Here is an 18859-nt window from a genome sequence, read left to right on the forward strand (position 1 = left end):
GTGTGTGTGTGTGTGTGTGTGTGTGTGTGTGTGTGTGTGTGTGTGTGTGTGTGTGTGTGTGTGTGTGTGTGTGTGTGTGTGTGTGTGTGGTTGTCCTCGAGCTGTGTTGCACGGTGCCCCGGCCTCCTGTGATGTGCAGGCAGAGGGAAAGGGCACCGCTGGCCTGGCACGCTGTAAACACACATCAGAGAACAGAAACAACAGTATCATGTTCGAGGTCCTGGCTCACAGTGGGAAAATAAAACACTGACTGCTGGGATCATTTGATGCTTATTATACATTTTCATTTTAATCCCAAGATAGATGGCATCAACAGAACATGTCTGCTGACAATATCAACGCTAGCGTATTTTCCCTGCCGTACCTTTCAGTCAGACAGCCTTTTTAACGGAGAGCCTTACATTGATTAACTAACTGTCAACTGTTGCTTGTCAACCTCTAACCTCTAACTATGGATTCTGGTAACTCAACTTAAAAAAATCCGACCCATCGCTGTTGGAGGTCATTTATTTGTTTATTTACACGTAAAAAAAACCCCTCCATCGTCTTGAAGAGGGGCAGCATACAGTATAATAGATAGCTTAATGCTTTACCACCAGCTGAGTCTTTGTTCTTGTATTCCTTATCGTTTCAGTCTGAGTTTTTCAAACATTTCTGTGTCTTGCTCTGAAGCTGCCAATTATTACTGTGAGAGGAGAGCTGTACAAGCCCTTTGTGAACCTGTTTAGCCCTGGGTATCGCCTCTCAGCAGCGGATTTATTGTAGGAGGTTGTTGGGCTGCGTACAGTCTCAGAAGACGAGGGCAGACTCTTCTGCATGTTTTTGGAGACAGAACATTCCTTTATGGTTTTATATGCAGTTATTTATTCTGTACAACATGCCATCAATCAAAGGTAATGCAGCAATGTGTAGGTTTCTTTTCTGATCATAAATGGAAATGCAACATTGTTCATAATTAGCTATAAGGTCTCTATCATAGTAACGACCAACAGTGATTTAAATTGGGTTATTAAATGAATAAAGCAGCAGTTAACAAAGTGCTTCTTCTTTTTCTTGTTTTTGTTGAGCGACTTAACTTTGTTACACATATTTTTACAAATAACAAAACCTACACTCTCGTAAGCAACCGATTTATACAACCATGATCTTCGTCATCCTTGTCTTCCTCCACCTCTTTATCTCTTATGTTCCCTTGCTTGGTCTCCTCTCTCCTCTGTCCTACTCCTACCAATACCCACTAACAACCCTACTGTCTGTATTTCCTCCTCCTCCTCCTCCTCCTCCTCTCTGCCTGGCAGTTGTAATGGCATCGGGGATGGGTGGGGGTGGGGGGGGGGAACATCCCCTCTGTGATAAGCTGCAGCTGGTTACCATAGCAATGCCTATTACAGTACCTGCATCCCGAGACAGGGAGGAGGGTGGAGAGAGAAACACAGAAAGAGAGGAGAGAGAGAGAGAGGGAGGTAGTGGGTCAGAAATGTGTGTTCTGATTGTGTGTATGTATGGATGTGAAAGTGTGCGTGTGTGCGTGTGTGTGTGTATGTGTATTAGGTGTGTGTGTGTTCAGTGTGTGTACGACATAAAGGCTTTAGTTCATTGACTCTTCATTAGATGCTCTACATCTGGTAAAGGCCGTGCTAGCAACACTGCTTCAGAATAATGAGGACACACAGACACACAGACACACACACACACACACACACACACACACACACACACACACACACACTGTTCTCCACCTGCCGCCCATATCTACGTGCACTAACAACCCCAACCCCCCACGATGCCCAACCCCTCACACACACACACACACACACACACACACACACACACACACACACACACACACACAGGTGGACAGGCGTCCCGCTCCGTGGCGGCTGGATATTTAACACAGTTCACACACATAACAGGTTGTGTCATGTGACGTGGCAATGAAATATTCTTGGAGGCAGCCATGAACTCCCGGCGTCTGCAAACACTCTGATTTCAGCTCTGTCTGCATATGTATCAGAGAGAGTTCATTTAGTCTTTGTGAGAGCCTGTGTCAAATGTCTTTGGGAGTTTTAAGTCATATTTAATCAACGTCCTTCTGTTTCCTTTGGGTGCATTTTTAGTTGACTCAAAGCCTTAGCCTTAGTCTCAACTTGATGTTTTATTCAAAGGAAAGAGTCCTCATATTATTGGACCTTTTAGTTAATAGTCAAGCCAAAATATCACCAGCTTTCTTCCTAACAAGCTCTGTTGGTGTCATTGTTAGCTTTCTTGGTTTTATGTGAAAATATATATTTATATAAAACGTGTTTCTCTATTTATACTGTAGCCTTTCTTGACTGCTGCAAGCAAAGGTTTGATCAAAGTACATGATTTTTTACCTCCTAATTGTACTGCACTCTATTTTCTTGTCAGTAACCATGAACTCTGGTGTGTGTGTGTGTGTGTGTGTGTGTGTGTGTGTGTGTGTGTGTGTGTGTGTGTGTGTGTGTGTGTGTGTGTGTGTGTGTGTGTGTGTGTGTGTGTGTGTGTGTGTGTGTGTGTGTGTGTGTGTGTGTGTGTGTGTGTGTGTGTGTGTGTGTGTGTGTGTGTGTGTGTGTGTGTGTGTGTCAGTGAGTTGCTCCAAGACTCCCACTCACTAGTGACACAATTATTGTTAGAACCCCTTTAACCCACAACCTGTTGCAGAACATATGATGCACACACACACACACACACACACACACACACACATATACTCTCACCCTCACCTGGGAGGCAGTCTCTCATTGGTTACCATGGCAGTGCTTCATTGTGTCCTACTGGTTTGCAGCTGGAAAGGTGTGTGTGTATGTGTGTGTGTGTGTGTCTGTGTGGTGTTTGCTACTGACACATTGAGTTGTATGGGCAGCTATACAAAGTCCCCCCTCCCCCTTCTCTTTCGTGTGTCCCCCCCTTCGTTTTATCCCCTCGCTATCCTCTCTATATGTTTGTTTCTGTACCTAAAAAACAAACATCCACACCCACTCTTCCCACCCTTCTGAGTCCTTAATTCCACCGAGGTACATCTCCCACTCCCACACCCTTTTGGAAAAAGGGTGGTTCCCGTACAGACTTCCTGGTATTCCCATGTTTGTGTGAGGCAGAGAGAGGGAGCGCTGCGTCCTCTGGGAATGCTGGTTAACGTGCAGCAGGTGTAGAAGTCTTTGTCTAATTCAGGGCTGCTCAGTCATTTAAGTATAATTATACATCATACATTTATTTCACACCATTACACATCAGAGGAAATGAGCATGTTGGAAACGTTTCATTACGCTTTAAATATCTCCTGCAGCTAAAAATCTGGCTGGATGTGTATGTTGAGGCTGTTTTATGGTATACATCTTGCACCTTAAATTGTATTATTTAACGTGTTTCCAAAATGTTATACAACAAATAAAGTTAAAACCTGTAAAAGTATTAAAAATAAAGTGATAATGTAATCCAAATAACCTTTAAAATCATCAATACAGCTCCAACTTTTCTGAGGAGGCGAAGAGTAAATGTTTAATATCCGATACTGCGAAATGCTTTTAATAGTTGTAATATTTAGAATAATGACAACGTTTTAGAAATACTGACATTTCCCATTTATTTGTTCCTGCACTAGAGAGAAGGAATACTGTCTGGACTGTTATTAGTCTTCAATACTGATAATCAAACTTTAGAAACATGGTGGATTTTCTGTGGCGTTATCTAATCTACCAAGAAACGTTTCTTAACAAACTTAGGAGGAAATGTGCTGTATTGCTTTGTATCTGTTACACCTATTTTAAAGTGTTGGTGGTTAGAGGTTTGGGAGCTTCTAGATGCAACAAGTCATACAATCTTAACTCTCCCCATATTTTTCTAAAAACATGTCTCTGTCAGGATGGATTGATTCTAGGCAGATTTAAACACTTTGAGATATATTTCTGGTCGCATTCAGACAATCTTTTTTCCTGTCACTCCTGGTTTTGAACTCTGTCGTCCTTCGTTACTGTCTTTGCTGTGAACTTTAAAACAAAAGCACACAAACTTGAGGAAATTCAAAGTTTCTCTCCCTGTGTTTCCAGTGTGTGGACGGAGTTTCCGGGGTCGACTCGTCCCTGAAGCGCGTGGCGGTGGTGGAGGATTTCTTCGACATCATCTATGCCATGCACGTGGAGATGAGCACGGACCCCGGCAAAGCCCCGAAACACGCCGGCCAGAAGAAGACCTACAAAGCTGTAAGAATCCTGTCATGATACCATTCATACTACCTGTTGAAAATACCAGGAAGTATTATTATTATAGTAAACAAATGTGGAATATCTGACTTTTCCTGGTGGTTTTTCTGTCATCTTTTGTTAGAGAATGCTTCTTATGTGTCTTTCATTCTCACTATTTCATCTCTTTGTCTCACAGCCTCCTCTCCCCTCTGTTTTTCATAACTTGTGTTGTCTGTTGCTCAACACACTCTGTCCTCCCTTTATCTCTCTTCCTCTTCTTCTGCTCTTCATTCCTCTTTTAGAGTCTCGTAAAAAAAGAGAGAAAAGAAACAGACCGCCCCGGTTTCAGTTTCTGATCAGATAGATCTCAATCTGTATCTCTGTGAAGCTAGCAGACACCGCCAGTCAACTTCTACTTTTGATCATGTTGTTTAGTGGGGGCCAGGCTGGTTTAGAGCTGGGTTAAAAGATTGGCAACTATTTTCAAGTTATTTGTCAGACATAATTGGTAGTCCCAGCTTCTTTTTTATGGGAATTTGCTGCATTTCTATATATTGCACAAGAACAAACTGAATTCAGAAGTGCCAAGAATTAAAAACAAATGAATACATGAATTGCTAAAATAATTGGCAGATTCATTGGTAGAGAACATAATTGTTAGCAGCTGGAAAAAAAATCCAACTATTTGCCCTAATGTCTGAAAGAAAACCTTGTTTTTGCCGTTGTATTTAAAATATTAATATCAGAGAGAATAAAAAACAACAGGGTCCAGTAAATTAATTTAACGTCACAATTTTATAGGTCACTGAATGCATCTGACAGAGAGTGAAAGTGGCCTACTCTCATTACCAGAATGACTATTTTTTCCATTACCATTTTTTTCCTCTTTTCTTTCTCTATGTATTTTCAGCCATTCTTTTTGTTTCATCTTACTATCACTGATGGGACTTCATTAATTCCCCAGCCATAATGTAACATAACCTTAACCTCAAAGAAAAGCGTTTAACATGTGCAGACGCCTTGATAGTGATCAAGGCAGATGTAGAAATGAATTTTGATATCTTTTTATCAGGTTGTGAGTTTTGGAATAGGCTGAAATGAGTCCACCTGTATGGTTGGAGTTTATATGAGCATCCTGTGCTGTCTCAGCTGATGACACTGCCCTCTTTTGGTTAAAAAGGGGAAGTGCAGCCTCAACAGATTCATCTCCTCGCAGCTGTCACAACCGTCAGCTCTTATTGTTCTAATGTTTTACTTTTCTCACATTGCTTTTACTCCTTTTTTTTTTGTAGTGATCTTTACATCGTCTTATTTTGTGTTTGAAATGCATAGATAAAATAGAATAAACAGATTAGAGTTGATCTGTCAGACCGTCCTCTGTGTCCATCTACTCTGCGGTATATACGGTATAGAGTATCGTTAAGTCCAGGAGCTAGCTTACCATGCCACATAGCTGCAGGTCTGAGTGCCACTAAGGGCTGTGAGTGACATTTGCCTTTGCTTTACCCCCTCCTTCCTACGGACACACACACACACACACACACACACACACACACACACACACACACACACACACACACACACACACACACACACACACACACACACACACACACACACACACACACACACACGGGTGCCTCGCAGCAACCCCCACCCACCCACGCTGGCTATTTTCCACCCTTCCTCCTCTCCTCTTTTGTGTCTTTGTGCCTCTCTTCCCGAATAAATGTTTGATTTATGCATACACACATTCAAACACACCCGCTAATTTATAGTCTTCATATGATCAGCAATACAGAGTGCAGTGACATCCAAAAAATCCATCTTAAAACGCTTTGAGACAAGTAATGGCATGACAGGTAATGGCAGCCTGTCATGCCATTCTGACCCATCTTTTTTGTTTTGATGAAATGCAAACAACATTATATCAATGGTAGCGATTCATAACTGACATTATTTTATTGGTTTAATAATATATCTGTATACATAATAATCAGGTGTAAACATTTTCAATCTCTGTGTGAATCCTGCACTCTGAAGTGTTTTCTGTTTATAGATTTTGGCAGGAAGATTGCGGTGTTGATAGAGCATGCATCTTTTATACAAGTTAATTATTTATTCTCAAATCAAAATGCTCTTTCTTGCTCTCACTCATTCCATGCCGACGCTGTCATGACTGTAAAACTCACAAAATTACAAACTTAAACCTGCATTTACAAAACTGTGAACATAACAATGTATAAACCAGAGTGAAAAACAAACTCTGCATTTCCCAAATAAGCATACAGTGTGTCTTATCACAATGTATACAATAAATAAACACGCATTTCAATCACTTTACAAACAAGAATGGACTTTAAATCAATGCAAATGTTTCTATAGCAAATGCATATTTCAATGGTTATGGAATGTAGGGACCAGAAAGTAAATAATGTGTGTAGCTTTTTGTGCAGTTTTTTTTTTGTGCCAACAGTGCATTCATAAAGTATAAAAACAGTTTAACAACCCCCCCCTCTCTCCCTCTCTCCCCCGTCCCTCCCTCAGATAGCCGAGACGTACGCTTTCCTGCCCAGAGAGGCGGTGACTCACTTCCTGATGAGCTGTGGAGAGTGTCAGAAGAGGATGCACATCAGCACCACAGGACAGGACTACAAAGGTGCATACACACTCACTCTCACACACACACACACACACACACACACACACACACACACACACACACACACACACACACACACACACACACACACACACACACACACACACACACACACACACCTGACTGCTGCAAACGTCACAGTGTGTAAGTCGTCTCAGATCGGTTTGAGCCTGAGGAGACTTCTTACGCCGCACAAATGACAAACATCTCCCTGCCAGTGGGATAGTTCACGAGAGGATCCCGTCACATTTTATTTTTCAGGCATGGAGCTTTATTTGTTTGGGTTTCTGAAAATGTGTTATTTATATTGCCTTCAGTACGTCCAACAATGGAACAAAAAATACATTCTGATAAAAATCTACTTAAGGTTTATCCGTCAGTATAGGGAGTAGAGAGGATGTGGCTGAGAGGCTGATTTAACCACCACTACCTTGAATGAATATAAAAGGGGAACTCCACAGATTTGAGACATCATTTTGAGAGGAAAGTTGTATAAAACCTTTTGTCGGTTTAAAAGTGATGAACCTCAACTGATGTCACTTAGAATCAGCTTTGTTTGGGTCTGAAGACTTCAACATTAGGACTATCAGGAGATGTGGAGTTAGAAAGTGTCTCTGGTCTGCTGGGGACTAGAAGCCACTATGTCAGGGAGTTGAGTTGCATTCTGGTTACCACTTTTTTACAATAATTTTGTATCATTTCATGTTGCTTGTATTATTCTTGGAGTACACAATTGCCTTTTAGTTCTATCTATTAGTGCTCCATTTCAGTAAGGAGCCAAATTCATTGTTAAATCAAATAGTAAGTAAACATGAGCAGATAAAGGATTAAAAATGTCACCGCTGTTTAAAGGGCTACATTGAGTTAGTGTACTCATTATATTATATTATTCCTATTCTTCCCACATTCATTTCATTCTATTGAAATAATTATAATGCACTGTATTGGCATGACATTTAAATCCATTGCTAGCAAAGAAAGTGTAAAATCCCTTCTCCCTGCGCTGTTTTTCTTTCTCTGCATGCGAGTTTTGAAGGCTCAAAGGAATCGGTCTGTCTCTCAGTCTTGCTCTGCTTTCTGCTCTTTCTCTTTGTCATCACTCGGCCTCCTTCGCCTTCTTTCTCCACAATGTCTTTCAATTAGAGTCCGTCTCCCCTTCTTTCATCCCTCCCCTCGCCTTTCTCTCTCACATATTTGCCCTCTCTCCCTTTGGCAAAATCATCAACACATCCTGTGTCTGTAAAGAACAATATTCAAAAATAAAATCAGGCCTTTTAATCAACAGTCCGGGAGAGGTTTGGTGGAATTATATTTGGTATTATCTTACTTTTTTTTTACGCTAAATTCAACTTAATAGTGATTGTTTTACGAATATGTATATTCCTTTGAGGATGTAAAAGCCTAGCATACCTGGAAGAGGTACGAATCAATTCTCATGTGTTTGAATTATAGAACAAACATGATGTGTAACTCTTTTAAAGCAGAAAATATGCTTTGTTTCTCTTTGAGATAAAAGGCTTTTTGTTAGCACCGCCTTCCTCGTGCTCAGTTGGTTGAGACCCTGCCGCCACATCTGTCACTCACAAGGATCTGAACACGAAGACAATTAAGATGAAACTAATGGGCGCTGCGTTAAGATGTTTAGCATCACTGGGTTTTCTTTTTACGCCTTTCCTCCATTCCAACAAAATGGAACGACAACACTCAAAATTAGATTTATTGTAAACAAGGAGATGTAAAGTAGACTTTAGTGTCTGATGAGCAAACGGTTAAAAACTGTTCAGTGTGGAAAATACAGTCTATTTGTACCTCCCATTGAAGGTGTAAGTAGTGGCAGAGCTGCTTATTAGTTACGATTTTCCCCTGTCAAAAAATCGTTACAGACTCTACACAAAGAACTGTGGTTTCTAAACAAGCCAAGCAATTCTTATAACAGTTTTAGTTATTGTGATTGGATCTTACATTTTGTTCCAATGGACATTAAATAAGTCTTTATATATTCTTAAATCTTAAGACGTTATTCAGATTTCAGATAGGCCGACCGGTAAACAGACTTTGATGTGTAAATACTTCCCCTCTAAAAGATGGGGTCACCTTGTGTCTTGAAATTCAAGTTTATGGGATCATATTCACACTCCTCATTCTGCGCAGAAATACATTTCATTTTCCAAATCAAGAAGGGCACATCCAAATCTTCTTCGCAAACAAATTTCCCTTCTAGTGATACTGTCCCTCTGCTGCAGTCAGCAAGGCCACCAGGGAAACTCAAACACTGCAGAGGCCTTCTATAACAGCAGCATCAGCTTAAATCATATTGAAATCAAACAATCTGGAGTAAGGATGAACTTGTTCGTGTAAGAAGGAATAATTGCAACTGGTCTAACCTGTAAAACAAACTTATAAACACTGAATTAGTCCTTTAAAGAGCTTACAGGCTGCAGACTCTCATTTTTCCTCATATATTTAGTCATAACGGGACCATGAAATGTGTAAAAATGTGAAACAAAATGAGGATTGACAGTAAAAGTCTCAGTTTGGATGTTTTTAGCTGCCAGCTGAAAGACGAGATGATTCGTTTTACATTCTTCACCATCCGCTCCTCTCACACCACTGTGCCAACCCCCCATTATATCTTTTCTGCAACTGCTGGCACCCTGAAGGCCCCATCCACATCTTTTTCCACCCCCCTTCCCTCCCCCACCCTTCCATCCCCCCTCCAGCTTGTCCATCCCTCCCTTTTTCTCTCCTGCTTTCCCCTCTCCTCCAAGCTTCCCACCCACCATCCCAGCTTCCAGCTCTTCTTCTGTTTCCTCCTCCCATCCTCCCCCTCCACACTGCACCGAGTTTCCTGTCCCATCCCTATAACCATCGCATCCCCATCCTCCTTTTCTACCCGTCTACTCCTATACCCTCCGTCCATCCCTCCATCCTTCCCTCCCCAACCCCCAGATTTCCCTCCTCGTCCCTCATTAAACAGAGGAGTCATTGGAGTGTCCTGTCTCTCTCCTCAATTAGCCTAATTAATGGCTTTTAACAAAGAAAATGGCCCAGGAAACGAGCTCATTTTCCGCAGAGTCGGGGGAGAGGGGGAGAAAGAACCGGCACTGTTGAGGGTGGGGGGGGGGGGGTTTAGAAGAGAAACTGAGATGTGGAAGAAAAAGAGGGAGGCATAAAAGGAGATGTTGAAGACGAGACATGAGAGGGTAGTACTGACACGGAAAGTAGCTTTTAGTGACACAAATAGATTTTTTTTGTTGCATTTATTCCGAACCAACTTCAGAGAAAAGACCTTGCTGCTGTAGATGACCCAGCGACGGTTTTGCACGTAGAATACTGTTTATGTAAGATTTAATGCGGATTAAAACACAAACATTTTTATTTGCCTGCTTGCTTGAACCAGCTGATCATTGATTAGGAAAAAAAAGAAATACAAATGGTCAAATAAAAAAAATCATATCCCGTTGGACATAACATAAATAATGAAATTGAAAGATGAAATAAGCAAACAATTAAACACACACAGAGTAACAACCACAGCTGTGATATTTTGTGTGTGTGTGTGTGTGTGTGTGTGTGTGTGTGTGTGTGTGTGTGTGTGTGTGTGTGTGTGTGTGTGTGTGTGTGTGTGTGTGTGTGTGTGTGTGTGTGTGTGTGTGTGTGTGTGTGTGTGTGTGTGTGTGTGTGTGTGTGTGTGTGTGTTGCGCCATCATTGGATAGCCCTTGGAGAGAGAAAGCAGCTAATTGCCTTCCTACCCTGTGGGGGTTCAACCTCTCCAAGACACACACACACACACACACACACACACACACACACACACACACACACACACACACACACACACACACACACACACACACACTAGTGACTCCCACTAAAGTTCAGCTGTGAATTATTAAATGCAATTAATCAGTGTGGACCAGGACCATGTTTAATTGACACAGGCAGCAGGCTCGGTGTTTGTGTGTGCAGGCATGTGTGTGTGTGTGTGTGTGTGTGTGTGTGTGTGTTAGTGTGTAGGTTAGCGGAAGAGATTTTTAATGTATAAAAATGAACTCCTTTTTATTACTAAGTTGCAGCTAAACCAGCACAGTGTATCACATTCCTATAAGGGTGAACACTCCTTTGTTGATCTTTCGGGAAGGTTTTAAAAAAGAAATGGTTGTGATGTGCTTGGACTTTCACAAAAAGAGTTGACTTGAGTGTTTATGGCGGAAAAGTAAATGGACTGAATTTATATGGTACTTCTCCAGTCTTTACAACCGCCTTTAACATATACAAATCTGCATTCACACCCATTCATACAGAGGCAGGGGCTGCCATGCAAAGTGCCACCTGCTCAAGGATGACATCAGGTGCAACTTTGGATTAAGTATGTTGCACTGACATGTTGACTGCACGGGCTAGAATCAAACCATTACTTCTGATGGTAGACGACCACACTTGCTCACAGCAAACAGACCTGTCGCATTGACAAAACTAACAGTCTATTTACTCTTGGATTTATTTTTGTGTCATGAGGTAGGGAATATTAACAAGTGAACATCAGGTTTCCAGAAACATCACTTGCTGATGTTGTGTGAGAAGCGCACCTAGAGAACAGATACATAAACTTAATGTTAAACAGACTCTATATATATCTTGAGCTTATGTTGGCCCTTTCTTTAAATTTGCTCAGCCTTTTTGTAGGAGATGCTAACAACAGCTATCCCATCAACACCTGCGGGCATTTCTGATTAACTTCTTCATACACACTTGATGTGATCCTCGTATGTTATTGTAATATGAAAGCCTTTTTAGTAGCCCTTTCTTCAAATATGGACATTTAACACAACACACAACAACAATAATATCCAAACACATTTTTATGTTCTTCCATTCTTTGGTTTTACACATTTCAAACACCATCTCTCGTCTGAGATCATCTTTGTCCTGAGCGAGCAGGCGTGGTGCCGCTTTGTGTCACATCATCACTCAGTTCTCACAGTGTGTCCGTCTCTGGAGAATACACACACACACACACACACACACACACACACACACACACACACACACACACACACACACACACACACACACACACACACACACACACACACACACACACACACACTCTCTTTCTCCAGTCCTCATACATGGCTATCAATCACCAATCAATGATGTCTATTCTGCTAAGCCGTATTGATCTGGTGGCCTGTATTGTTGTCCATTCTGCGGACGCTCCAGACGTTAGACCCGTCCTTTACGAGGTCAGTTAGATAAATGACTAAAAAGGAGAGGCAGAGGAGAGACGTGTGGGTGGAGATTGAGAGGTAGTGTGTTATGTGCTTTTATGTGCAGAAAAAACTGCTTTTGTCCTGGACATATTTGGACAAAGAAGAGACAGCTTTAGTTTTTATTACATCTTAACATCTCTTCACTTCCAAGTCAAATACACTTTATTTGTACAGCCCAATAAGGCAATCACAAATTTAACAAATCTACTGGAAATGAAAATAACAATTTAGACGAAATGTAGAGACAGGAGGATATTCTTGGAATAATAAAGTTAGCTATTCGCTCTTCAATGTAATCAAAGAAGAAGCAGCTAACTCAAAGTTAAATTGAGTATTTTAGTTTGGATTTGAAGGCATCAGCGGGGTCAGACTGCTTCTATTTGTCTGAGCTGCTCTCCAGCTCTAGAGGGTCCTCTAGTGTCGGGTTGCTGAAAAGGCACAATATTAGTCCTCAGCATTAACAGCCAGTGAGTTTTAGAGAACAGCAAACAGCCGTCAGTTAATAGAAGGGATAATATTATACATGAAGTGTCCTTGTGAAACTTTAAAAGCTTACATTAGAGGCAATAAATAGCATTTTCTTTGATTTAGCTCAATTATATATATTTTTAACATTGATATTTAGTGTCTGTTTAGGTGATGTCACACATACTCAACAGTGTTTTAATAACTTTTCCCTAAAGCATATGTAATCCAAATGACTATCCAATTCTTAGAAGTATCAATTTTAAGTGTAATTTAGAGGGAATCAGAAGACTGGCCACATTGTTAGTAACTTTATTTCTAAAAGGTACATTGGTTGTTCTTAACTTGTATCAGATCCTGTTTTAGCATTCTTCAATTTTCTATCTCTTTACCAATGTTTAGTATTCTTCTGAGGCAGCTGTTGGTTGTGTTCTGTTGTTTTCCTTGTCTCTGATCCATACAGCATTATCTGCTTAACATTGGAGTTTAAGATACATATTTTGATAGTGATACGGAATAGGGAAGTGAATCTTCGTCACCGTTGCCAGAATAATCCGTTATTTTTCCATCGTATTGTAACTACAACATTCAAGCTAAAAGAAAGGGACAGATTGTCATCACTGCCTGACGTCTGTCTTTTCTTCTCTCGTCTCCAGAGAACGACAGGCCGAGCTCTCTGGTGTTGGAGGTGATAGACTACAACATGCCTCTCACCACCACCTACATGAAACACATGAAGCTGCAGTGCATGAGCAACAGCAAGGTAAGTGAAGTTACTGAGGCCGAGCTGCAAGCTCAACAACAGAGGCTCTCACTGTGAGGCTGCTGTGCCACATTGTTTTTTAATTTACGCTTCTGCCTGTGCTGTCAGACAGGATATGTGTTGTGTGTGTTTCCGTGCAACCTGAGAGCACGAGTATTTCCCTGAGAATGGATCATAGGGTAAATCTTGACAATCTTGGTTTTTTACACTTGAGGGTTGAGACGAGAAAAAAAAAAAGACGTGTAGGAGGGAACCAGGAGGCCCACTAATGCCTTGCTGGAATATATAACTCCCACACATAGACTTGCAATTAAAACTCTGTAATGTTTCAGTCTGTCAGTTGTGGAGGTCAGTGGACCAAAACCATTTCTTCTCATTAGGTACGAGACAGTGTTGTTTGTGTTTTCTCTGCACTGAATGCATATTTATCTAAGAACTAATTTATGCTATCCTTCAAAGATGTGAACAATAAATGGTTAGACAAGTAGATTGATAAACAGAAAACCTATATGTTAATTCATATTATTTTCATTTCTCCAAATCAAAATGGTTTCTATAAAAAAAAAGTCACACAATGTACTCTGGCTGCTAGAGGGCTGTCATTTGAATGTACACAAATCAATGAAGTGTTTCTAAACTCAGCCCTGTTGGTTCATTTTGCAACGTTGCCCTGAATCCTCCACGGTCGAGCAGATGGTTTTATCTTGATTACAAAAAGAAAACCTGTTTTGTAACAGCTCTGTCAGACCCTGATGTGGTGAGGAAGTTCTTCTTCGTGGCCCATCGAGGTAGCTGTGTGTGTGTGTGTGTGTGTGTGTGTGTGTGTGTGTGTGTGTGTGTGTGTGTGTGTGTGTGTGTGTGTGTGTGTGTGTGTGTGTGTGTGTGTGTGTGTGTGTGTGTGTGTGTGTGTGTGTGTGTGTGTGTGTGTGTGTGTGTGTGTGTGTGTGTGTGTGTGTGTGTGTGTGTGTGTGTGTGTGTGTGTGTGCGGTAATGATTGGTATATTCAATATTGTTCCCACACCACTTCACCCTCTGCCACTCTGACTATCAGTGCCACACACTCGCTGTCAATCATATTCCCTGTGTGCACGTGAATAAGGGAGTGTGTGTGTGTTTGTGTGTCTAGATAACGGGTGGGCGGGTTACACTCGTTCCAATTAAGCCAGGCCCCTGAGCGTTGAGTTAATTAGCTGAGGAGAGAGAGAGAGAGACACACTGAAGTGCCAATTTACGATGGAATGCCAATATATCTGCCTGTCTGTCTTCCTGTCTGCCTGTGTGTCAAAGACATATACACACACACACACACACAATCACACGCGCAAGCATACGTACACACACTCAGAGACCCACATGCAGTTCAATACTTCCACACCTTTCCCCACACTATCTTCTTTTTTAGCAACTTGTCATTCTCATACACTCTCACACACACACACACACGCACACGCACACGCACACACACACACACACACACACACACACCGCATCACAAACACACACAGCGTCGCAGCAGCAGCAGTAGCAGCGTTGTTATGAAACAGTTCTACCAGTCTGTTTGGTCACACAATGTCAAAGCCTCCCTAATTAGATCACACTGACATATTGACATGCTTCTCATTATCACTCCCATGTTAGAATCCAGCAAAGAAAAACATAACTTATCATTATAAAAAACCTTTCACATTTTTCTCTTTTTAAGTCGCAGCCATACATTTCTCTGTGACCTTATCATCGAGGGAGAAAACAGGGAATGTTTCTCTAATCGCTGCGAGTTTGACCCTTTAACTTCCTTATAATCGCTGCCTGTAGTTTAATGATGAAAGAAGTCTCTTCTGCACTAATCACCAAAAGTCACTCCAGGATCAGAATGAAGTTTCTTAAAGTTGTAAGATAGCCATAATTCCTCTGTCAGTGTAATGACCTGCATCAGAAGCAGACTGTGAATGATGAATAAAATATGTTGGTGCTGTCTGCAGCGTACAGCGGTGGAGGGTCCGCTGATGTGGGATCTCGATCAATAGTCGAGGCAGTGTGCCAATACTCAGCAACTTTCATTATGAGATTTATGAGGACTCAAGTCAGTCATACGATTGTGAAAGACAATAAACTTCACCACAGATGGGATAGAAGGACGGGCCAGATATATCTCCTGCTCAAGGGGAGCCTATCAATATACAATACATGTAAGGAGAAGTTCATTAACCAAGACATTAAATCCCCCCAAAAAAGGAAAAATAACATCAAAACTAGAAAAACATGTATAGTCCTACTACAGTAGACTTTATGAATACAATTGAATAGCCACAAAGTTTACATTTTTGTTTGTCCTCCAGATACAATACTATCAACCAGAAATAGCATAAAGAAAACCTCTTCAAAAGAAAGTAGTAGAGATACAATGAACCCAGAGAGTTTACTTTCTTGTACCCTGCATTTCTTGTTTCCTGCGTGCGTGTATAACATTTTAGCGCTAACTAATCATGTTGCTGATTTATTTTCTTTCCCCAACTTTTGAAACCCTGCAAAGTATGTGCTCAAGTTCAAATATACTGTAGGTGTTGTTTAGACAGAGCGCATAGAAAATGTAGTGTGTGTGTGTGTGTGTTTTGAAAGATTACACTGTACGACCCATAGGAGCAACAGTACAGACAGGAATAGAGGAACAATGACTCACCTATAGAAATAACATAGGACATGGGGGAGCATTAGGTACAGTGTGTGTGTGTGTGTGTGTGCCCGTGTGTACGTGTGTGTGTGTGCAGAGGATAGTTCAATAGCAAAGCATTCTGTGAAAAGGAGGTGTAAGCCTTTTGTCTGGGTTGTTGTGGTTATGAGTGTCAGCCTGAGAGGAGAGGAGAGGAGGGAAAAGGGAGAGAAGGGCATCTGTACTTTTACTCCAGAGAGAACATGAGCCACAGGAAGTCAGCAGCAGTAGAAGAAGAATAGAGGAGGATGTGCTGCATATTTGTGATGTGCGAATCCTCCACTGGTTCCATTAGCACTCATCCCAAGCCTCCGCTCATCTGCCCATCCCTTTATCTTTCCCTCCATCCGCCCCCCATCCCAATTCAATAAGAGGAGGAAATTACCCAGGATGCTTCCTGGCAGGCCCCCCCCCCCCTGCCAGGGACAATGTAGAAACGGGTGAGGAGTGAGAGGAAAGGGAGATGGCAGGGCGGTGGCTCTGTCTGGCTGGAGGAAGATGGAGAGGGTGAGGAGGGGGTGGTTGTGCTTGGACAGGGTGAAAATAAAAATGAGAAAATGTGTAGGTGACAGCGGGATGAAGGGGGGTGAAAGAGGAGGGGGTCGGGGGAGGAATCAGAGGGAATTAAAAAAGGAGAATGAGGTGGTTCATTATCATTTATGGTCTCCCCCTCTCCCTCTCGCTGCCCATTATTTCAGCAGCTACCTCCGGAGGAAAGACATTTCATTATTTTTGGGAGGAGGGGTGTGTGTGTGTGTGTGTGTGCAAAGCGGAGATTGGGGGTTGGTCTATTATAATTACGAAGAGACTTTTGAGAAGAAAGCAGAAAAAATAATCATACATTTGGATATGAAAGGATTGAAATAGTGACCTTTTGTCCAGACTGAAAATAAAAGGCTGATCTACCGGAGAATCATTCAAGTAATAATGCAATAAGTGATATAACATTAACAAGTGAAACCAAACAGTGATTCAGCCTCATCCTTAAATAAACCCAATCTGCTGTGCAAAGCATCTGAACTTCATAAACTGTGAAATGAATGAGTCTTTTCTTCAGTGAGTTTAGTATCAGGATGTTAAGGGGCGTTCTTTACAAATTGAGAAAAATGTAAAATAATGAAATGATCTCAAGGCCTCGCACACTAACAAATCCACGTGGCCAATAGTTGCCATGGTAACATGTGAACCATTGTGGACAGTTATCCGGGAGTCTTTAGCTGTATGTTGGAGCCTGATGAACTTTTTATAAACCAAAGTTGATCTCCCATGCGTCAAGTTAATTCAACACATCAACCCCATGAGGCACCTGACAAGATATGTAATTATCTCTTTGTACTCGTGCGTTTTTCCTCTACTTGTTGTTATGCACAACAAAGAACACTGTTTTTATACTACAATGCTGAACATTAAACAAAATGTAATTGGGGGAATGGAAACAGAAACAAAAATAAAGAAATAATAAGAAATGAGGCACATGAAACATTTAACTTCGATCTGTGCAGAGGTAGTTTTGTGTAGACATTAACCTTGCTTAAAATGAATTAGGCACTCCAGTCAAAACATGAAAAAGATAATTGTGAATCTAAGAAAGTTTGAGCATAGTTAAGTTCCATTTACATCACAGCAACTATTAGTGGTCGGTCACTTTCAATATTTTACCAACCATCTTGTTTTAGGGCAAAATTAGACCTCTAGTTGTTGAAAGGTCACTTGCCAAATTGTTTTGTAAGGTCAACAGGCCTACTAGTTCTGACACGGTGTGATCTTGTAAAAATAAAAAACACTTGGAACATCTTGTACTGAGCTAAGATGATACAAAGATCACACATGAAGTGCCCGCCATCTTGAAGCCCCTCGGTGTGGGTTTACACCAGGGGCACGACCTTTATCACGTCTTATCCTCTCACCATCTGCCCGAAACTCTCCAGTGCATACTGACCAATAACGGAGAAACACCATGGAAACAGCCCTGAAAGAAAAATCCCCTTGATGGTTTTTAAGTGCACAGCATATAGCATGTGAAGTACAGTGAAAGCCTCAGACACAGCACTGTTTCCATGAGACCCTTTTTGTCTTGAGTAGTAGGTGGAGACCAAAATCCTACCCTGAAGCTGATTTTAGATGAGAGTACAACTGCCCAGAAACCAACACAAATATGCACACAGTCAGAGAATAGAGAGGAAGAACCTGAAAACAATATGAAATAAACACCCCAAAAATCTGTAGTCACATAATCTAGACATAAAAAAAGGGTGTAAAATGAACCTTTATGTTAGACGAATACTTCTCTCATTGTACACTGCTTTATATGTTAGCAGATTGAAATGCTTACAGTCTCTATGAAAGCCCCTCAGCTGAATATGTGTATCATATGCGCCGTATAAATCGATTCATTGTTATAGTTTGTTTTTAAAAATTGTATATATTGTGTATATATACATATGCAATTACACCAATAAAGAAAGGCCTACTTAGAGAAAGCTTTACATTTATTAAACCAGTGTGGACTCTAGAGGGAAGGGCCTTCAGCTAAAAGAGAGGTCCAAATAAACAAACGACATTGGAGAATTACAGCTATAACTTATACCTGTTTTTGCTCTAATTAATGTTTTTCACACTGTGTTCTCTCAAGTTATATATATTCTGTATTTATGTGTTACAGGAAGTGATGAGCATTATTATCAGAACACACTGCGCTGCAATTCCTTCTGCACACTGCATGGCCAATTACAGCGCTATGTCACACTCTGCCTATAGGTGGCAGGTTTGTCATGGAAATGTATTAG

General features: G+C 41.2%; 1 protein-coding gene across 1 annotated transcript in view; it reads left to right on the plus strand.

The window, feature by feature from the left end:
* Window positions 1-18859, plus strand: part of LOC134866066 (nucleolar protein 4-like) — a 119308-nt gene that overhangs the window by 22566 nt on the left and 77883 nt on the right. The window contains 3 exon segments of the mRNA XM_063885989.1: window positions 4068-4220; window positions 6750-6861; window positions 13260-13366. Of these exon segments, the coding sequence (XP_063742059.1) occupies window positions 4068-4220; window positions 6750-6861; window positions 13260-13366 (372 nt within the window).

This window comes from Eleginops maclovinus, chromosome 1 (assembly GCF_036324505.1).
Source record: "Eleginops maclovinus isolate JMC-PN-2008 ecotype Puerto Natales chromosome 1, JC_Emac_rtc_rv5, whole genome shotgun sequence".
In the NCBI taxonomy this organism is placed as follows: domain Eukaryota; kingdom Metazoa; phylum Chordata; class Actinopteri; order Perciformes; family Eleginopidae; genus Eleginops; species Eleginops maclovinus.